Below are 20955 nucleotides of genomic sequence, written 5' to 3'. Positions count from 1 at the left end.
TGCCGAGCTGATATTACGTAATGACGTAACTTCCCCTGGAAAACGCGACTTCAAAATAAAATAAGCAAGCCGAAACAAGGGAGGAGTGTGAACTTTTATTTTGAAATGAGGTCAGATAGATTTTCAAAGTAAGTAAAAATGTAATCATATCAAGTTAAAAAAAAACAAAAAACATCTTGGAGGTCTGAATCCGTTTCACGAGTCAGAGAAGAAAAGGAAGTAGAGCTTTTCTGGAGCGAGGATAGTCTTTGAACCTCTGCTGGTAATCTCTGGAGGATGCACACACACACACACACACACACACACACACACACACACACAACGGTTGAGTGTTGTTTTCTCCCATGTTAAACATTTCTTATTCTCACAAGATGTTGATTTTCTGATTTCAGATGTGTGACACTTGGAAAGAAACATGACTACATCTCAGATTAGACCTGGACTTCATCCTGGATTGAGGTCTCTGGAGCGTTACCTGTGGTGGTGAATGGCTCGGGGTCCAATGGAGCAGATGGTGAAGAAGGCAAAAGCGAACGCCGGTAGCGACCACACGGCGACGGCATAGCCACACCACTCTATGATCTCACCCAGGAAGTTGGCACAGGACACCCACTCAAACATCCCCCCTGGAAGACAGACGCAGACTCTCTTAGTCCATCTACCCACCAGTCAGGTCCGGACCTGGTGTAGACCAGGATCTGGAAGGGCTGGATCAGGGTGTGAAAGAGCTGCAGGCAATCATGTCTAGTTGCGGGACTGGATCTGGTTGGTATGCTGTGTATTGAGAGATGCATGAGCTGGATGAGAATGTGGCCTAAGGACCAGGACGCGTATCGGGGGTGTGGTCGTACCATAGGGGATCCTGTAGACGCGTTCTCCGGGCTTCCTGAGGCTCCGCAGCACATGATCACTGTGGATGTTAATGGTCATTCCACACACAAACAGGAGCAAACCTGAGAGACACATTGAACAAGAGACGTATTCAGGAACAGTGTGTCCCGCTCCTCATAAGTCCCCTTAATGTCTGCTGAGGCTTGGCGTCCCGCTCTTCTTGACGTAAACAAATGTAAAGAGAAAACATCTACTGGTTGAAACAAAGTCTTCTAGGTTGGGATGGACAAGTCCACGTACATATTTCTCACCACAGACGGACTCACCTGCCGCCAGACGTGCCTCCGTCAGCCAGGAGTCGTGGAAGTGAGCGCAGTGCAGCAGGAAGTGAGCCTGCAGGACGCCGTTGAGCGAGCAGAAGATGGCAGCATAGAAGACGATGAAGAGTGGGACGGGTCGTCCACGAGTCAGGAAGGCGTAAATAAAACTCCTGCAGGAGAGACACGAGTCAGGAAGTCCAGCAGGAGACATGAGGGGTGGGGGGTTCAGGGGGACGCCTGTTTCTGGATTAGTTTCATGTTTGTCAATAAAGAGACAAGAGTTAGTGACAGACTGTCTGTCTGTGTCCGTCCGTCCAACCGTATATCTATCAATCTGTCTGTCCGACTGTCTATCTGTCCATCCATCTTTCTGTCCATCCGTCCGATCGGTTATCTATCCGTCCATCCATCCGACCGACCATCTGACCGTCCGTCTGTCTGACCGTCTGTCCATCCATCTTTCTGTCCGACCATCTGTCGATCTGTCCGTCTGTCCAACCATTAGGAAATACGAAATCTACGAGGTTAGAAACTGAGCAGCTGTATGATTTAAAGTGCAGTTTAAGACGAGCGCCCCCACATTTCAATGGCGAGGACAGGTATTGCATGAAGGCCGGCAACTTAGTTAAAGTGGAGAGTGAAAATTCAGCCTCATGCACAAATAGAAATATATGAAAATAGCCTGATTTCACATGAAACACTCCCCCTCACCCCTCTTCTCTCCTCCTCACTCCTCCTTACTTTCTTCACCCTCCTCACTTTCTTCACTCCTCCTCATGCCTCTTCTCTCCACTTTTCTCTCCTCTTCCTCACCCCTCTTCCTCACCCCTCTTCCTCACTACTCCTCACCCCTCTTCCTCACTACTCCTCACCCTCCTCTCTCCTCTTCCTCACTACTCCTCACCCCTCTTCCTCACTCCTCCTCACCCTCCTCTCTCCTCTTCCTCACTACTTCTCACCCTCCTCACCCCTCTTCCTCACCCCTCCTCCTCACTCCCCCTCACCCCTCTTCTCTCCTCTTCCTCACTCCTCCTCACCCTCTTCTCTCCTCTTCCTCACTCCTCCTCACCCTCCTCACCCCTCTTCCTCACCCCTCCTCACTCCTCTTCCTCACTCCTCCTCACCCCTCGCAGGGATCCACAGGTGAGCGTACCTGTGGAAGTAGTGCAGCATGAACGCCCCGAGCAGCAGCAGCGCCCTTCCGGTGCTCGGGCGGCTCCTCTCGGCTCCGCTCGCCGGCCCCGGAGCCTCCTGCCCCGCGAGCAGCAGCAGCAGCACGGGCAGCAGGAAGGCCGGCGCCTCCTGCAGGAACCAGGCGGCCCTGGCGGGACAGAGGCGGCCGCGGGACTCCGTGTAGCGGCCGTACAGGGTGGCTCGCTTCCGTAGCTGCCGCAGCACGAGGAGCACTGCCCCGGTGATCAGCAGCCAGCTGACAGTCGACACGGCGGAACCCCGGCACTCCATCACCCGCCGCCGCAGCCTCGAGGTCTGGGCAAGACCTGGCAGGAGGAGGAGGAGGAGGAGGAAGAGAAATCAGGAGGAGGAACCCGACGGCAGGAGGTTTGACACATGAATCATTGTGAGCGAAAGACCAAAACAAGTTGTTCATTTCAGGAACGATTCAAGGAAGATTGAAAAGTTGTGGTTTTACTGGACCCCAGTGGACAAGAGTTAGAACAGAATAGAATAGAATAGAATAGAATAGACCAGAGTAGAACAGAATAGAACAAAATAGAATAGAATAGAATAGAACACTTGGTTTCTCTTCTCAGGCTGAATAATGTCAAAATTCACACCTCTTCATCCTTGAGCAGTAACGACTCTGGAAAAGTCTTTATTGACAGGATTATAACTAGCAGGTCAAGGGATCATTGCTCAAGGACACATCAACCGTGGGATTTGAACCCACTAACTCCCAATCCCACTTCTCTAACCTGCAGGCCACCAGCGCCGCTCAACACACAGTAGGTAGGCTTCATAGTTTTCTGCTTCTGACCTCAGATAAAACACAAGTTATCATATTTGGACAAAAAATCACCCTAGAGAGAAATGACGTGAACGTCCAGTAACACTGGGTGATTTTTACTTTGACCTCCAGAACAATAAATGAAGCAAAAGCCATGTTGAGATCAAGGAAATTTAATAAATGAAAAGAAAGCGATTAGGCTGTAACTAAGCTTAAACTCAAAATAAACAAATCGCACACAGCTCCAACACAAACTGTGGCCAGACGACAACCGTCAACGCTGAGAAGTCGTGAATCTCAGAAATCATTATCTTTTTATGGGCTTGTATCTTTTCATGTGGTTGTACCGTTCAGCTGCCAATAACTTCACTTTGAGTGTTGCTCAGACTTCAAGAAAGAACAGTTTGAACTCATAAATGTATGTTTATTACTGGTACAAGATGAGTTTTAGAGCTTCTTGTTGCACAAGGTAACTGGAACTGCAACCTGGTAACTGAAGGAATATACAAGTTAAACATTTGATTTCTGTGGGACAACTGAAGACATTGTATTGTTATCTTCCTACACAGCTGGGATTTCTCCCACTGCTAAAGTTGGGAAAAACAAAGCTGTAAATGAATGTTCAGGGACATCCCAAGTTGTGTGCATGCATATGTGTGTGTGCGTGTGTGTGTGTGTGTGTGTGTGTGTGTGTGTGTGTGTGTGTGTGTGTGTGTGTGTGTGTGTGTGTGTGTGTGTGTGTGCGTGCGTGCGTGCGTGCGTGCGTGCTTGTCTATGAAACACTAAGTGTGACTTGGTTATGTTCATGGGGGAAACAGAGGAGAAAGGAAATAGTTTGGCAACATAGAAAGGAGCAAAAAAAAAGAAAAAAGAATTGTAAAATCATTAAAAAATATATTAGACATTTCTCTCCAAGAGTAGGAATATTATTGGGTGAGAGGAAAATATGAGAAAGTGTAGGTGTGTGAATGCGTATTTACATTTGTATATGTGTGTATGTATACATTGTCTGATGAACACTGATGACGTTACAGAAAACTGACACTAAAATTAAAAATAAACAGAATAATGGAATAAACAAAATAATGAATGGATGATGAGTAAAACCAATTATATTATGGAATTCTTAAGCTAATTGTCAAAAAAAAAAAAAAGTGAAATTATCCATGAATGAGTTTGTTTTGGAATTGAGGCGGTTCAATTGTCATAAATTCAGGGACTTTTGACTGAGATTCTGTAATAATATAGTCAAACAGCACATCTTTTCCATTGGTGTATACTGATATTATTTTTTGATTTCCAGTTTGTGAGTATGGTTGTCTTGGCGATGGTTCGGGCTACAAGCGGGAGTTTAGTATGTGGTGAGTGGAGAAATCTGTATCCGTATCTTGAAAGGTGTATAAAGCAGCCAGACCTTCCATTGGGGAAGAAGCACATTGGTCATTTGCTCCCGCTGACATTTTCCCCCCCGTCTGTGGTGTTTTCTGATGCAATCAAGGAGCATTGTTGAGGCGGTTCTTTCTTTCTCTTATCAGCTGATTCACGTCACCAACGACCATCGATGGAATCCAAGACACTATTGATTTTACTTAGTGTGTTTCAAACTTGATATACACAAAGGCGTCAGTACAAACAAATGCTTATTTGACCAGCTTATCTGTATTACAAAACCTGTGGGGAAAAAAAAAAAATGCCAAGTCCGTAATGTGTATGAACTCGCAGTCCGACCAGAGTTCCTGTGTTTTAAACGATACTGTTTTAAAGGGTAGCCCCTTTTTTTTTTCCACACATAAACTCGCAATACTTCCACTTCCACTTCCACAGCATCATCTCACCATAGGAATCTGAGAAAATGACTGTGAAGTGAGTCAGATTAGACTAGAGTAGTTTCACATGCTGTGATTGAGACATTTTTACGGCTTTCAGCAGATACTTTGAGGTCAGCTTTGCCGGGTCCACTTAAAAGTTGTAAAACGAGGTCCTGGACGAAGACCGGCGATCCTGATGGGACGTTACGGTCACTCATACCTTATCTGGAGGTTCCATGCAGGAGCATTTGGACCTCTGTAAAATGAGACGGATGCTACACTCAGTAGAGGAAGCAGATTGGCAGCCTGAACTCCCGGGTTGTATTGTTGATGCTAAACTACTTGTGCATTAAATCCTTTTTCCACGCAAGCAAGAAGGTGATGCATCACACAAATGTCTTCTTTCATCCTCTTTGACACACCTGTGGTTGTTTACTTCATAACCTGGTGTCCAAACAGGGACAAGGGTTTGTTGTTTACTGCAACTACAAAATAAAAAAAATTTTTTAAGAATTTGGATATCTGGTGATGAATATTTCTTGCCATTTTTCCACTCCTTCAATTTCTGTAATGCTGAAAAAATACACTTTAAATTCGTTATTAAAATAAGAAAATTATGGGTTTGTTTTTTTTACTTCTCCATTTGGAACAGTGGATGTGATATTTCGCCAGAAGAATCGCAATATTAAAAGATGAAGTGAGACACAGGGTGAGATGCTAAGAGGGGAATTTATTCGGACGTTAAAGCCGGAGCGCTCACACACCTGACAAAGACAAATTCCCACAAACCATCCTCACACACACACACACACACACACACACACACACACACACACACACACACACACACACACACACACACACACACACACACACACACACACACACACACACACACACACACACACACACACACACACACACAGGCATGCACATTCTGACCATCCTCCCCTGCACACTCCCCTCTTCCGTATATAAAGCTGCATCATCCGAATCACGTTCCTTCCAGGCCTGGCTCTGGCGCCCAAAGATACTTCTTAGACGTCATCGTAAACTGCAAATAAAAACAATCCTGATTAGTTGAATATCAGTTATATCCTGGGGCGACGAGAACACGAGACGTCTGTGATAAGTCAGTCTCCACACATGGAGGTCAGATTTTCTACAACAGTAATGTCTGAGTTGGCCAGATGTTAAATCAGCCATAAAAAAACAAAAAACAAAATGTGAGTTTCAATGAGAGCAGTTTTTAATATCCAACCATTTTTTTGTAGCTAAACAGTGAACAAACAAATGTTCTAAAGTTTCTTCTCTGGAGTTACAAAAATGAGCACAAATGTTCTCAAAGTTATTTATTGCCATTGCTTGGAAGTTTTGTTAATTCAAAACAATAAAAAAACAAAAAAAAGCGCGAGCGCTCCCTGGTGGCGTCATGGCGCCCATTGGCTGCTGCGCGGGCCGCCGGCCGTTGTCGCCCCCTGTCGGCGGCGGCGTGCAGGTGCCCCTCCTTGGTTCCATCCCCGGAGAGACCGCCTCCATTTTAGCAGCGGCAGCCGGCGGAGGAGCAACGGCGGCGGCTCGCAGCGCACTCAGCGGCCGGTGCGGGAACACGCTCCTGCGGCGGATCTCCTCCCACTCCCACCCCCTCCTCCTCCTCCTCCCCCTCGCCTCTCGGTGAGACTCCGGCCCTTGTTCTTGCGGGATGGCGGCTCTGCGGCAGCGTTCGGCGGCGGTGGATTTGTGAGGATTTGCGCCGGTGCGCGTGCTGATCTGTGGCCGCTGGTCGGGGCTCGGTCTCGGGGCCTCGGGACGTCAGGTAGGCGCCGGCTTTGTTCTAATTGGGTTTGTTGATTAGCGGCTCCGTGCTCCGGTTTATCATAAGGCGGCTTTGTGTGAGCTCCTGAGGGGCCTGATTAGCGGCCGACGGGTCGCCGCGCCGCCCGGCGACCCGTCGGCCAAACGGCTCTGCGCGGCCGAACCGGACAGCAGCCCCGCTGCGCGGCCGTGTGGGGGTGAGAGGCGGGGGGGGTGGTGGTGGGGTGAAGGGGGGGGGGGGGGGGGGGGGGGGGTTGTTATATAATGTGTGCGCAGAGGACGCGCCGCTCCGCTCTGACCCCCCCTGTGACGGACTGCGGCTGTCCTGCCGCCTCCTCCTCCTCCGAACCAGCTTCGATGTTGGACACGGAGCTCCGGGGAGGGGGGGGGGGGCTCAGGCCGGACTGCAGGTGCAGCAGGGCCGCGGGCTACACCCAGCAGGGCCCGGCTGCAGAGGAGAGGGGGGGTACAGTGTGTGTGTGAGGAGATGATGATGGTGATGATGATGAGTTGAAGGTTTCCTGTCGAGCGTCATCAGAAACCTGAAGATCAAACATTCTTTCATTTTTCACCTGAAACTCCTCCGTCCGTCCTCCGAACCGTTTAATCCTGTTCAGGATCGCCGGAGGAGCCAATCCCAGCTTTACGGGACGCACCTGGACGGGTCAGCAGGCCCCACACACACACACACACACACACACACACACACACACACACACACACACACACACACACACACACACACACACACACACACACACACACACACACACACACACACACACACACACACACACACACACACACACCACACACACACACACACACACACACACACACACACACACACACCGAGGGGCAATTTAGGGTCACCGATTCGCCTCATATGCATTTCTACAGAAGGACACGTAAAGCCCAGGAGCTTCCTGCCAGACCTCCACGCCCCTGGTACGACGTCTCGCCCTACGTCCTTTAAAACCACTTCAGGTCCAAAAACGGTACAGAGCGCGCGGTGTCAATCCTGACGCCTTGGGTTTTAACCTGCAGGACATTCACAGAGCTCTCCGGAGCTTCACACCGTCTGGTCCTCCAGGGTCTGATGACGTCTCCCGGGTTCCTTCAGGGGAGCGTCCCTCCTCCAGCCTCCACCCAGCCCGAGACCAGAGGACTTAAAACTTCCCGTCCCGTCTCAGACGGGTGGAGAAGCAGGAAGACCAGGTCTGAACGAAAAGCGTATCTCGTCACAAAAGGTGGAACGACATCGTCCAGTTTAGAAGTTGAGAGACGGAGGAAGGACATCGTCTTCTGGGTCGTCCTCATCCATACGACCTCCTACTGCTGAGGTCAGGAGGTCATCGGGGGAGGGGGGGGTTGTTTGGAAGTTTCTCTGAAAACGCCACGCGACTGTGTCGCCGTGGAAACGCCACTTTGCCGTAGTCGTAGTTAGCGGTTCTGCGAGGATCCGTCCTTCACTTCTTCACTCCACTTAAAGTAGAGAGAGCTTTATTCCTCCCCAGGGGGAAACACAAACTTACAACAGCTCAAGGTAAAAGGTGCAGAACTTATAAAATTAAGGAATTAAAATATGTAAATATCTAAACAAGACTTAGACTTAGACTTTCTTTATTGTCATTGCACAGTACATCACACAGTGAGGAACTGGCAACGATATGTCGTTGCTTAGCAACCGGTAAAAAAGGCATTAAAAAAAACGTATTTAAATATATTTTAAAAAGTAGTGCAAACAGTCAAACGAGCAAAAAAGAGCACAAAAAATAGAATATGTAAAAAAAAAGTCACTAAGTTCACGACTCGTCGCGACTCTATTTTCCACGATTTCCTTCGACAAAATTTTCAAGACAAAAACTTGACGACTGGAATTTTATTATCTCCGTTAAATCTTGCATTTTCACCGTCGTCTTTTCACCGTCGCATCAAGTTAAACTTCTTTTAATTCCCCGAGCTAAAAAAGGCGACAACTGAGGCCCGTCTGCTTCGTTAAAAGAATAACTTGTGATTACAAGTCGCTCAGGAAATGAGCTGGGAAGAAAAACGACCAGAGGCCGAGAAGCGTTTGTCTCTGGAGGTCGACTGGAGCTTCTCTCCGTCACGTCGGCTTCATGTCGGGCTTCAGTCTCTTTACGTCTTTTTCTCACTGCTTCCATTTTCCCCCCAACGGCGTAAAAACAAAGAAATGCTGCCAAACGTCCGATTTTGAAACGGGAGGAAGCTTCCTGTATTTTTTGAAAATCGCCCCGGGAGGCCACGGACGTCTAACTTTGCCCTCCTCTGCACTGCTCAATGGCGCCCCCTGCTGGTTGTGGTGCGATTGCCCTCCTCTGCACCGCTCGATGGCGCCCCCTGCTGGTTGTGGTGCAATGCTTCTGCTTTTTTTTTGTTTTTTTGAGTCCAACAATTTAATTCATCACACGTTTATTTTGGTTTTTAACTGTCTGGCGTTGCGTCCTAGTTGTCACTCAACAAACGTCATCGCCCCTCCTGATAGCATGAGACCGACACACACACACACACACACACACACACACACAGATCTGAGGAGTTGTGAGCTGACGCTGCTCATCACTTTATGACATTTTTTTATTTTTTTTCTTTAAATGACCTTGAGCTACAGAGACTCACGTGGTTCGTAACACAAGTCGTGTTTCCCGATGACGGGAAGGCCTCGGCACAGAGGGGTCAGGTTCTTGGAGGTTCTCCGAGACCGGGACCCCCACCCCCCTCAGAGACCAGACTGAGGTTCACATCTGTCGACGCGTCTCTGAGGGTCGTGGAGTTTACGTCGCCCTGCAAGCCGCCTGATAACAACCGCGACGTCACACCCAGAACCGGGGAGCTGATCCCGGGTCAGAATCCAGGGTCCAGACCCGGGTCCGGACCCAGACGCGCCACCCTTAAGCCCACAAGCAGATCTAGAGTGTAAAGAGGGTTCGAAGTTCAAAAAAACCACAAAGTAAAACTTTAAATTTGAGTCAAACTGAAGCTGCGATCGACTCGACTCTTATCTCTGAACTGCAACACACACTGATCTCACACAATAACACACACTGATCACACACAATAACACACACTGATCTCACACACTAACACACAATAACACACCATAACACACACGAACACACCATAACACACAATAGCACACACTAAACCACCACAACACACACTAACACACACTAACACACAATAGCACACCATAACACACCATAACACACTATCACACACTAACACACAATAGCACACACTAACACACCATAACACACCATAACACACCATAACACACACTATCACACAATATCACACAATAACACACTCTAACACACAATAGCACACACTAACACACCATAACACACACTAACACACACTATCACACAATAACACACTCTAACACACAATAGCACACCATAACACACCATAACACACACTATCACACAATAACGCACTATAGCACACAATAACACACTATAGCACACACTAACACACAATAACACACAATAGCACACATTATCACACAACAGCACACACTAACACACCCACTACCAGACTTGACTACATGATAACACACACTACCACATGGTCACACACCCTTATACAATGACACAATAACATATACACACACACACACACACACACAACAACATGAAGGAAATGCATTGCAGGCGAAACAAGAGTGTTGATGTTTGTGTTTGTTTCCCCTGAAATCGGACGAAGTTTCAGCTCCCTTCCCCTCTGGTCAGATCTCCTCCCCCAGACCTCCCAGCATCCACCAGACCAGATCAGACCCGGTCCACCAGAGCGACGGATCTGGTCCGGTCTCATTCGGCACGGTCTCGTGTGATCTGGTCCCGGTGGACCAGGTCCCTGGTGGGTCCGGTCTCTGTGTTGCAGTGCAGATTTAGGATTCTTTAGATGAGTCATGCTGCTGCTGATGCTGCATCTCCATGACAACGGATGGGGGGCAGTTGCTATGAGACAGTCAGAAGTAACACAATGCACACACACACACACACACTTTCACTTTCAGGGAAGGAGAGGCGTTCACTGAGCCTTCAGGACCGTTGGATATTTTCCTCCTCGCCGTGCTTTACCGTTTCTTTGTTCTCACCGTGACGCAAGCGTGACATCATCGCTCCGCTGAGCCGTAAAAACTGGGTCAGGAGCCAGCCGGGGTTACCATGGCAACGGGATCAGTAGGTCACGGGAGGCCGCGGGGCATGCCGGGACGTAGTCACGCGTGAACGGGGGCCGATCGTCGTGTCCGGGATGTTAAAAAAAAAAAAAAAAGTAGGCGGAGTTGACAACGTGAGGTTCGGGGATGTCGTCGCGCCGGCGCCGTTTCATTTCAGATATTTGAAGAAAGCAAAAATGTAAAAAGATAAAACGCTTTCACAAAACAAACTTTGGCGAAGTGAAGTGTGTTACGTGTTTTTTGCTTGAATATATCCAATACTGAGCTGTTTTGTTCTGGGGTTTTATGTGTGCTTGGTTTGTACTTTGATGGACTTTTCCCCACTGATCCACAGTGTTTGTTTCCTCCACCTGACTATTGTTGTGTTCTCCCCCCCCCCCCCCTCCCCCCAATCTTGACGGTTATTATAAGTCTCAGCTACATTGATAAGTCTGGATTAATTTCTCCTACACAGCCGGTCAAAGGTTTTAGAATGGCCCAATAGTTCCATTTGTTTTTTAACCCGTTTAAACTCCCAAAACCCTGAAAACTCTCTCACTGCAGCACAACAGTTCATTTACTATATAATGTTCGGTGAGGAGATCAATTAATTTGTGGCCACGAGTAATTCCCTCGCGTTATTTCTCTCTCGGTTTGATATGCTGTCGTGTGTTTAAACATTTCAGTTGTAATCTCTTCAACAACCAACCGTTGGGGTGGCGATGCTAACGTGTTAGCATTCAGCTCGCTGACGTTCGGGGAGGGGGGGAGTATAAGCCGCGCGACAAGACGAGTCGATAATGATATTCATTGTCGATGCTTGTGCAGGAAAAACCACAATTGGAGCCCAGATCTTTTCACAGTATTCTAATTTTTTGCAGTTACTGAATTTGGGATTGTGGATATTTTAAGCCACAATCATCAAAAAAAACAAAAAAAAAAGCTGAAATACCTGGTGTGGAATTAATCTGTGATATATCAAGTTTCCCCGTTTTTGAGTTGTGTGTGTTTTCTGCAGTGAGCTTAAAACCTCTTCCTCGCCTTCCTCCAGGTTCTCCGCGAGGATGTGGCAGTGAGCATGCTCAGAGCGCTGATCGTTACCATGGCGATATTCGGCGGCGGCCATGCGTGCAGCGGGCAGGACAACTGCTCGTCCAGCAGCGGCTCTAAAGATTACTGCTACTCGGCTCGGATCCGCAGCACGGTGCTGCAGGGGCTGCCGTTCGGAGGCGTGCCCACCGTGCTCGCCCTCGACTTCATGTGCTTCCTGGTGAGTTGCCGTTTCCATGGTTACGGCCCCTTGGCAAAAACCCGATTGTGGCGACTCCGCATCGGCCGGCGTATTTCGACGTGGCCGACACTGAGCAGCTCCTCCGCCCCCGCAGGTGCTGCTCTTTGTCTTCTCCATCCTGAGGAAAGTGGCGTGGGACTATGGCCGCCTGGCGCTGGTTACCGACGCCGACAGGTGAGTGGTCCGAGGTTCAGGCGTCTGTGGTTTCACTTCCCGATCGTCTCACTGCTGCCCCCAGAGACCAGAACACACACTTCCACTGCCATTCATTGGACCTGTCACAGTGATGCGATCCCCCAGCGTGGCCTCTGATTGGTCAACTTCTCGTTTTCTGTTTTTGTTTTTTTTTTTAATCTCCTGAAGACAGAAGAAATGTTTCAGCCGCCCGGACGAGCGCGAATAGTATGTTTGTGTTGCTCCTCCTCCTCTCCTGCCTCTCTTCTGGGTTCATTAACGGGGTGATGCTGCTCTCTGATTGGTGCACTAACTCTTCTTTGCCGGCGTCTATGGAGAGTTATCAGTGGTGTGTGTGTGTGTGTGTGTGTGTGTGTGTGTGTGTGTGTGTGTGTGTGTGTGTGTGTGTGTGTGTGTGTGTGTGTGTGTGTGTGTGTGTGTGTGTGTGTAAAGAGAGGAGAGTTGGCGCCCCCTACAGGCTGCGTATAAATGTCTGAGCACTGATCACCCTCCATACGCGGCGAATACCACAGCCTCTCTGCGGGATTTTTTTCTGACTCACGCTTTTGGTTCCACGACTGAATGATGCTAACAAATGTGATGCTAACGTCGCCCCGCACCTTCTCTCCATTTCTTAAACCGAACTCAGCCGAAGACGCGACAGAGATAACTATGAGCCGGTGAAGAGGTAACCACCGTCATGTGTCGCACCCAGCGCGGCGTAGCAAACCCTGTGACGTGCTAGCAAACCTGTTATTTAGCTTTAGGATTGTGATGTGGAAACGATGCTGACCAGTAATGGACGACGCTGGGATTGGTGCGGCCGCTTCCTGTCACTTGTGTGTTCAAGTCGTTCCGAAGCAGAACAACATGGTAGATGATCAAAGTGTAGTTTAGATTTGTTTAGATTCGTTGCTTCACAATGACAAAAATCACATCAGGGGTCAAAGGTCAAAGGAAGGTTACTGAAACGATCATTTCCAGCACATTTCTCAAATTCGAATCCTGTTGTTGGCCCGTCGCAAACAATTCATTGGTCAAATTTACCAAAGAATTTAGTACCAAAGCAACTTCAATGGGCACAAAACGTCTCCATCTTTGTAGTCTTGTAGCAGTGTGCTGTCCTCCATCTTTGTAGTCCTGTAGCAGTGTACTGTCCTCCATCTTTGTAGTCCTGTAGCAGTGTGCTGTCCTCCATCTTTGTGGTCCTGCAGGTGTTTACTGTCCTCCATTTTTGTAGCCCTGTAGGTGTTTAGTGTCCTCCATCTTTGTAGTCCTGCAGGTGTTTACTGTCCTCCGTCTTTGTCGTCCTGTAGGTGTTTACTGTCCTCCATCTTTGTAGTCCTGCAGGTGTTTACTGTCCTCCATCTTTGTAGTCCTGCAGCTGTGTATTTTCCTCCATCTTTGTAGTGCCATAACTGCATACAACTTTCCAGTATTCCCTTCACTCTCGGTGTAAACATAATGCTGTAAATACTGTGTACATTCATACGAGTTACTTTAATTTTGAAAATAGATTACATGTATAAAAAAAACAAAAAATATATGTATACACGCTGACAGACTTAAAGAAGCTCCTCTTGAAGGTACCCTGGCATCTTCATTGGTCACTGTTTACTGAATATTAGTGTCAGCAGCTGTTTCAGGCGTGTTTTAACTTCCTGTGCTTGAGTGAAACGTTGTTTGATTCCGTGTTAGCTCTTGTTGTGCTAGCATAATGAATGACTGACACAGAGGTGAAACGCTCACAAAGATGTGTTTTGTGTGTGCGTGTGTGTGAGTGTGTGTGATAAACCCTGTTGCTTCACGAGCTGTAACATCCAATCCGCTGACTCCCCCCCCCCCCCCCCCCCTGTCCGTGTCGCAGCGTTGCCTCGGCGATGCACTCGGAGACGCCTGACCGCTACGAGCGCCTCACGTCCGTGTCGAGCTCCGTCGACTTTGACCAGAGAGACAACGTAAGTGCCCCTTCATCATCGTCGTCGTCATCGTCATCCTCCTCGCACGGCAGCCCGTCCAGTCGATTCTCAGGCTGCTTTAACTTTGACGGCTCCGTCTGTCGTTTTCAGGGTTTCTGCTCGTGGTTGACGGCGATTTTCAGAATAAAGTAAGTGTGCACACGCGCACAAGTCCCACAACGCGCTGGACTGGCCGTGTTGTTGTTTTTCACGGTGGGTCGTTTTTTGCTGCCAACCCCCCCCCCCCCCCCCCCCCCCTGCAGGGACGAGGAGATCCGGGAGAAGTGTGGCGAGGACGCGGTGCACTACCTGTCCTTCCAGCGGCACATCATCGGGCTGCTGGTGGTGGTCGGCGTGCTGTCGGTGGGCATCGTCCTGCCGGTCAACTTCTCCGGAGACCTTCTGGGTAAGACGCTCTCCCAGTGTCATGCCGGCGCCGACACGGCGGGGTCTCTGCAGCCCGTCTCACACCTTGTGTCTGATTGGCTCTTAGTCCGAATTATCAGTACAGAGGTGTTCTTCAGCCGAGGAGCTCCGAGACCGCCCTCTAAAGAAGGTAACGGCAGAGTGCTGCTGGGGAAACGTAGGCGCTCCTGTAGACCTCCGTGACTCCGCCCCTGTAGTAGAGCCTGTCATCGTGAGCAGCGGTGGGGTAGAGAGGCACCCTTGACGTCTGACCGTCGCTGGTTCGATTCCCACAGAAGGATGGGTCAGCGCTACGGCTCCCTGAGCAAGACCCTCGCATCCTAGACTAGGAGGAACTTGTGTAGAAAATATTGTATACAAGTGTGACTAGTTTAGCTTAGTTTTAGTTTAGTACTGTTCCTAATCCCAGAACCTCCAGAAGAACTCAACCAAATGTTCCTGCTGACAGGAAACCGGCAAGCACAAGACACAAAGAGAACCACCGTAGAAAGACATGCATACAAAAAGAAACAACCACAAACTTCACACACACACACACACACACACGCACAGATCCATAAAACACACACACACACACACACACACTTGCCGAACCAAAAAGTCTTTGTTTGAATTTCTAAAACAACTTTTTTTCTTTCAGAAAACAATGCTTACAGCTTCGGACGGACAACGATAGCCAACTTGAAGTCTGGGTGAGTCAAACACAGGGGAAACTGTTAGCTTAGCATGGACACTGTCAACGGATGGGACTGTTAGCTTAGCATAGACACAGGCAGTGGATGGAAGTGTTAGCTTAGCATGAGCACTCAGTCGATGGAAGTGTTAGCTTAGCATGGACACTGGCAGTGGATGGAACTGTTAGCTTAGTATGGACACTGTTGGCGGATGGGACTGTTAGCTTGGCATGGACACTGGCAGTGGATGGGACTGTTAGCTTAGCATGAGCACTCAGTCGATGGAAGTGTTAGCTTAGCATTGACACTGAGAGTGGATGGGACTGTTAGCTTAGCATGGACACTGGGAGTGGATGGGACTGTTAGCTTAGCTCCCTGAGAAGCCACAGTTCTGAAGAGACGTTTGTGGTTCCAGGACGAACCTGCTGTGGCTCCACACGACGTTTGCCTTCATGTACCTGCTGCTGACCGTCTACAGCATGAGGAGACACACGTCCAAGATGCACTACAAGGAGGACGACCTGGTACGGAGACGCGACGCCACTCGCCCGGGACCCGGTCCCGGCTTTCAGTCCAACGACGTCTGCGTCCTGGTGGAGAAACGTGTTCACTAAACCCCCCGAGTTGTGTGTTGCAGGTGAAACGCACTTTATTCATCAACGGGATCTCCAAGTACGCGGAGGAGGCTCAGATCAAGCAGCACTTTGAGTGAGTTCCTCGCGGTGGCGCTGTGGCGAAACACTGTGGTTTCAGAGTGTGACGGTCTACTGTGGTCCTACAGGCAGGCCTACGAGAACTGCACCGTGCTGGAGGCTCGCATCTGCTACAACGTGGCTAAGCTAATGTCTCTGAACGCGGAGAGGTACGTACACACACACACACACACACACACACACACACACACACACACACACACACACACACACACACACACACACACTATTTCACATGCATGCTCACTGTGTGTAGGCATGTGACAAAAAAAATTGTAAGCTCTTTGAAAAGGTTTTGGATCAGTACAACATGATGCGACGTGGAAAAAGCAAGATTTAAAAAATCGGTTGTTGGCAATTTTACCGTCGCTTTCCATGGTGATTATTTTCCATTGTTTTTCCTTGAAAACTGTGATCGCCGCTCAAAGTGATAGAAAGTGTATCATAACTTCTTTGTTTCTCAAGATATTCCATTGAAATTTTCAGGATATTGAGAACATCAGCACCATCCTATGAAAACCAACTGAAAATAAGAATTATCTGAGCTCATTAGATTAACTAATTAGCATAATAAGCATCGATCCGCCACTCAGTGATCCGTCTCATTTGACCTTGGAATGTTCTCGGCGCACAGCGCTGGAATTCCACGTAAATGTTCAATTGTAAATTGATAAATATGAAATCGATGCGACAGCTGGGGAGTCGCTCTACGTCATAGCAAGAATTCAGGATTACCAATGCCAACCGATCAAACTGGAGCTTTTCCTGCAGTGTCACACACCGTTTTGTCACACAGCCGCTGTGTGTGCGTGTGTGTGTTCGCAGGAAGAAGACGGAGCGCAGTAAGAAGTTCTTCACTGACCTGATGGCTAAAGAACACGTTCCCACTATGATCAACCCCAAACCGTGTGGACACCTCTGCTGCTGCGCCATCACTGGCTGCGAGGAGGTAACACACACACACACACACACACACACATTCTGAAGAAACCCGGCTTCAACCCCACCAACTTCACTTCTCTTTGCCCGATTTCCTGTCTGCCATTTCTTTCAAAGTTAAAAAAACCAAAACAACACCTCAAGCTTCTAAAGTTCCCCTTTAGCTCTCGGAGGGTGGAGGGTGGAGGGAGTGACGGGTGGATGTGTTGTTGCAGGAGGAGGCAGTGAGCTTCTACACCAAGAGGGAGTCCAAGCTGAAGGAGGAGTACCGGAAGGAGAAGGAGAAGGTCCACACCAAACCGCTGGGCATGGCCTTCGTCACCTTCCAGAACGAGGCCATGACTGCCATGTAAGCCCCCCCCCCCCCCCCCCTTCGGTGTCACGACTCCCCCCCCCTGTCTTCGCTCTGACTCCGCCCTCTCTGTGCCCCTCCTCCGCAGTATCTTGAAGGACTTTAACGCCTGTCAGGTCCAAGGTTGTCGGTGTCACCAGGAGCCGCGCTCCTCTCAGTTCAGCGACGTTCTGCACGTCCACAACTGGAGCGTCTCGTACGCCCCGGACCCACAGAACGTCCGCTGGTATGGCCACAGGCCCCGCCCACCCACACGCTCGCCATCATTAAAATTAAACCCCTCCCGCTCCCGCCTCCTTAACGCCGTGTGTGTGTGTGTGTGTGTGTGTGTGTGTGTGTGTGTGTGTGTGTGTGTGTGTGTGTGTGTGTGTGTGTGTGTGTGTGTGTGTGTGTGTGTGTGTGTGTGTGTGTGTGTGTGTGTGTGTGTGTGTGTGTGTGTGTGTGTGTGTGTGTGTGTGTGTGTGTGTGTGTGTGTGTTGCCTCCCGCAGGGAGCACCTGTCGCTGGGCGGGATCTCCTGGTGGATCCGCTGCTTCATCATCAACTGCAGCCTCTTCCTCCTCCTCTTCTTCCTCACCACGCCCGCCATCATCATCTCCACCATGGACAAGTTCAACGTCACCAAGCCCGTCGAGTACCTGAACGTAAGGCCTCTCTTGGACCGCCTCCCAGGCGGCGCCCGCCTCTATCTGCTGATGCTCCGCCTCTCACACTCCCGTCCGTTTGTCTGTTTGTTTGTTTGTTTGTTTGCTGCACAGAATCCCATCGTCACTCAGTTCTTCCCAACTCTGCTGCTCTGGGCTTTCTCTGCTCTGCTGCCCACCATCGTGTACTACTCTGCATTCTTCGAGGCTCACTGGACCAGGTACCACTTCCGAATGCTGCTAATGCTAATGCTAATGCCCCTCCTGCTGCAATGTGAAGCCTAAAAATAGCCGGTCCATTTAAGTCGAAGCGCTGAAGTCGGCGTGTGGACCTGGTCCGTGTCATTCTGGTTCATGTGGACCTGGTCTGTGTCATTCTGGTTCATGTGGACCAGGTCCGTGTCATTCTGGTTCATGTGGACCAGGTCCGTGTCATTCTGGTTCATGTGGACCTGGTCCAATGTTGTTTCCTGCCCGCAGGTCTGGAGAAAACCGCACTACGATGCACAAGTGTTACACGTTCTTGATCTTCATGGTTCTGCTGTTGCCGTCGCTCGGGCTCAGTAGGTGAGGCAGCAGTGATGGTGACCTCCGACCTCTTGTGACCTCCGACCTCTTGTGACCTCTGACCGTCCCTCTGTGTTTCAGTCTGGACGTTTTCTTCCGTTGGCTCTTTGACAAGAAGTTTCTGGCTGATGCCAAAGTCAGATTTGAGTAAGTCGTGTTGCTGATGAAAGCGTTTGTGGCTTTGTCGTCGGAGAGCGATGACGCCCGACACCTCGGTAGTAACTCGCGTTGCCCTTCAGGTGCGTCTTCCTGCCGGACAACGGGGCCTTCTTTGTGAACTACGTCATTGCTTCGGCGTTCATCGGGAACGCCATGGATCTGCTCCGGATCCCCGGCCTGCTCATGTACATGATCCGGCTCTGCCTGGCCCGGTCTGCAGCCGACCGCCGCAACGTCAAGAGGGTGAGGACACACTGTTGACTCCACAGGACGGACGGACGGACGTTGACCCCACAGTGTAGACCGACTTAAAGGTCTAACTTGCGTCTCTCCTCTGTAGCATCAAGCCTATGAGTTCCAGTTCGGCGCCGCGTACGCCTGGATGATGAACGTCTTCACGGTGGTCATGGCCTACAGCATCACTTGTCCCATCATCGTCCCGTTCGGTCAGTCCCTCGGAACTGCTGTACACCGTCTGGAGCCTCTTCCACCCTGACCAGGTGTCCCCTGTCTCCCCCCCCCCCCCCCCTGTAGGCCTCATGTACATGCTGCTGAAGCACCTGGTGGACAGGTACAACATGTACTACGCCTACCTGCCCTCCAAGCTGGACAAGAAGATCCACTCGGGAGCCGTCACTCAGGTGGTGGCTGCGCCCATCCTCTGCCTCTTCTGGCTGCTCTTCTTCTCCACCGTACGTACAGGTAGGTTCCTCCAAGTCGCGTCCCGAACCAGATCGAAGTCCGACCCGACTTCGGCGCCGTCCGCGAGGCTTTTGGTTCCCGAGACATATTGTTGGTTCACGTCCTAACGCTGGCATGCGTAATGTACTAACAGGCTTTGAGACGCCCACGTCGATGTTCACGCTGGTGGTGCTGATTGTCACGATCGTGGTCTGCCTGTCGCACGTCTGCTTCGGACACTTCAAGTACCTCAGCGCTCACAACTACAAGGTACAGCGGGCGCGCCGCCGAGCCGGGGCGACATCCGCCGCCACGACCACACCGTATTCTCACTGGTCTCTCGTGTTTCTCGTCTCAGATCGACACCAAGGAGACCGACGTGGACGCCGTGGAGAACGGACGTCCCGCTCGACCCACGTCCTCCCCGACCATCAAGTCTCAGGTGAGTCGTCAAAGAAGTCACGTTCCAGATCGGAGCTCTCGTCGTCATTGGAGACGAGTCCCAAGTCGTTCTCCCGAGAGCAGAAACGAGCCTGAGGGGCTAAAGTTAGACCCGTTTGCCGGCATCAGATCCCACGTGGGACGAGTTCAGGTCAAGTCGGTCGGAGAGGAAAGGGAAGGGGTTGACCTGGCTGTGGTTGTGTCTGTCCAGCAGCAGCAGCAGCAGCAGCAGCAGCAGATGTACATCGCGCAGGTGCTCCAAGACCCGAACTCCGACGAGCCCGGCGGCGCCAGCAGCGAGGAGGACCGGGGCTCGTCGCAGGACGAGGAGATGCTGAACGGGGGGAACAGCATCAACGAGGCGGATTTCCAGTCAGGGGAGGACAGTCTGATCGCCAACGAGGTCCACCATTAGCTGGGGGTGGAGCTAAAGGGAGAGGGCGGAGCTAGCCGTGGTGTCATACACACACAGTTCAGCGAAGCAGACGTTGCGAATCGGTCGCACGGCGGTTACTGTTAGCTCCGCCCCCTTCTCAGCCTGAAGACTTGACCCTGATCTTTGACCCTGGTGCGGGTCGCCAACGTCCAGTCCAGCGAGCCTGTGGACAGCTGAAGGACACTGAGTTGTCTCCACAGGAAGTCACTGTAAATAACCACCAAGCCAAAAGTTTTCTTTGTGTCTGGTCGGCGGGGGGGTTGTGGGGGGGGGGGGGGGGTGGGACCTCAATATTTGTGCCTGGGCTGGTTTTCATTCGTTCGCACTCGTGTCTTGACTCCTGAACCCGTTGTGGGGTGCCGGGACTGCGCCCGTCGCCGTGTCGAAGCCCGGGTGACCCTGCCGCGTTGCCGCCATCCTGTGGTTGCCAGGGCGACGGACCATTCGCTAAAACCAGCTCTCATAGTGGGAGAAACCTCACGCAGACGCATCGCAGCTCCTCTGTGACGCTCTTACTGTAGCAGAACTGTGTGTGTGTGTGTGTGTGTGTACACCTGTCTGTGTCACACACACACACA

The 20955-nt window shown here is 50.4% G+C and overlaps 2 protein-coding genes across 8 annotated transcripts; one reads left to right on the top strand and one right to left on the bottom strand.

Annotated features, from left to right (window-relative positions):
- Positions 1-81: 81 nt before the first annotated feature.
- Positions 82-2649, bottom strand: srd5a2a (steroid-5-alpha-reductase, alpha polypeptide 2a). 2 transcript variants are annotated; one of them, XM_080521118.1, is made up of 5 exons: positions 2305-2649; positions 1158-1321; positions 852-953; positions 476-626; positions 82-269 (listed from the first exon to the last, which is right to left on the bottom strand). In XM_080521118.1, exons 1-5 carry the CDS (start codon positions 2613-2615, stop codon positions 203-205), a joined length of 795 nt encoding a protein of 264 aa, XP_080377244.1. In that variant the 5' UTR covers positions 2616-2649; the 3' UTR covers positions 82-202. The 2 variants fall into 2 exon arrangements, with proteins under 2 accessions (XP_080377244.1, XP_080377245.1); XM_080521119.1 differs by lacking the exons at positions 82-269; positions 476-626 and adding an exon at positions 663-774.
- Positions 2650-6265: 3616 nt separating this feature from the next.
- On the top strand, positions 6266-20617 carry LOC308149034 (CSC1-like protein 2). Of its 6 annotated transcripts, none has more exons than XM_080520667.1 (24): positions 6266-6741; positions 11975-12193; positions 12309-12388; positions 12578-12616; positions 14256-14346; positions 14458-14495; positions 14610-14752; positions 15413-15464; positions 15862-15970; positions 16084-16154; positions 16228-16308; positions 16985-17108; positions 17314-17447; positions 17539-17676; positions 17940-18093; positions 18208-18314; positions 18574-18660; positions 18742-18807; positions 18900-19062; positions 19160-19265; positions 19354-19521; positions 19655-19770; positions 19859-19942; positions 20159-20617. In XM_080520667.1, the coding sequence occupies exons 2-24, from the start codon at positions 12002-12004 to the stop codon at positions 20354-20356; spliced, it is 2541 nt and encodes an 846-aa protein (XP_080376793.1). In that variant the 5' UTR covers positions 6266-6741; positions 11975-12001; the 3' UTR covers positions 20357-20617. The 6 variants fall into 6 exon arrangements, with proteins under 6 accessions (XP_080376793.1, XP_080376792.1, XP_080376791.1 ...); XM_080520666.1 differs by having other exon boundaries at positions 20156-20617; XM_080520665.1 differs by having other exon boundaries at positions 20153-20617.
- Positions 20618-20955: the final 338 nt, after the last annotated feature.

The sequence above is a fragment of the Blennius ocellaris genome (assembly GCF_963422515.1).
Source record: "Blennius ocellaris genome assembly, chromosome: 3".
Classification (NCBI taxonomy): domain Eukaryota; kingdom Metazoa; phylum Chordata; class Actinopteri; order Blenniiformes; family Blenniidae; genus Blennius; species Blennius ocellaris.
This window is presented reverse-complemented; position numbering and strand designations above follow the sequence as displayed.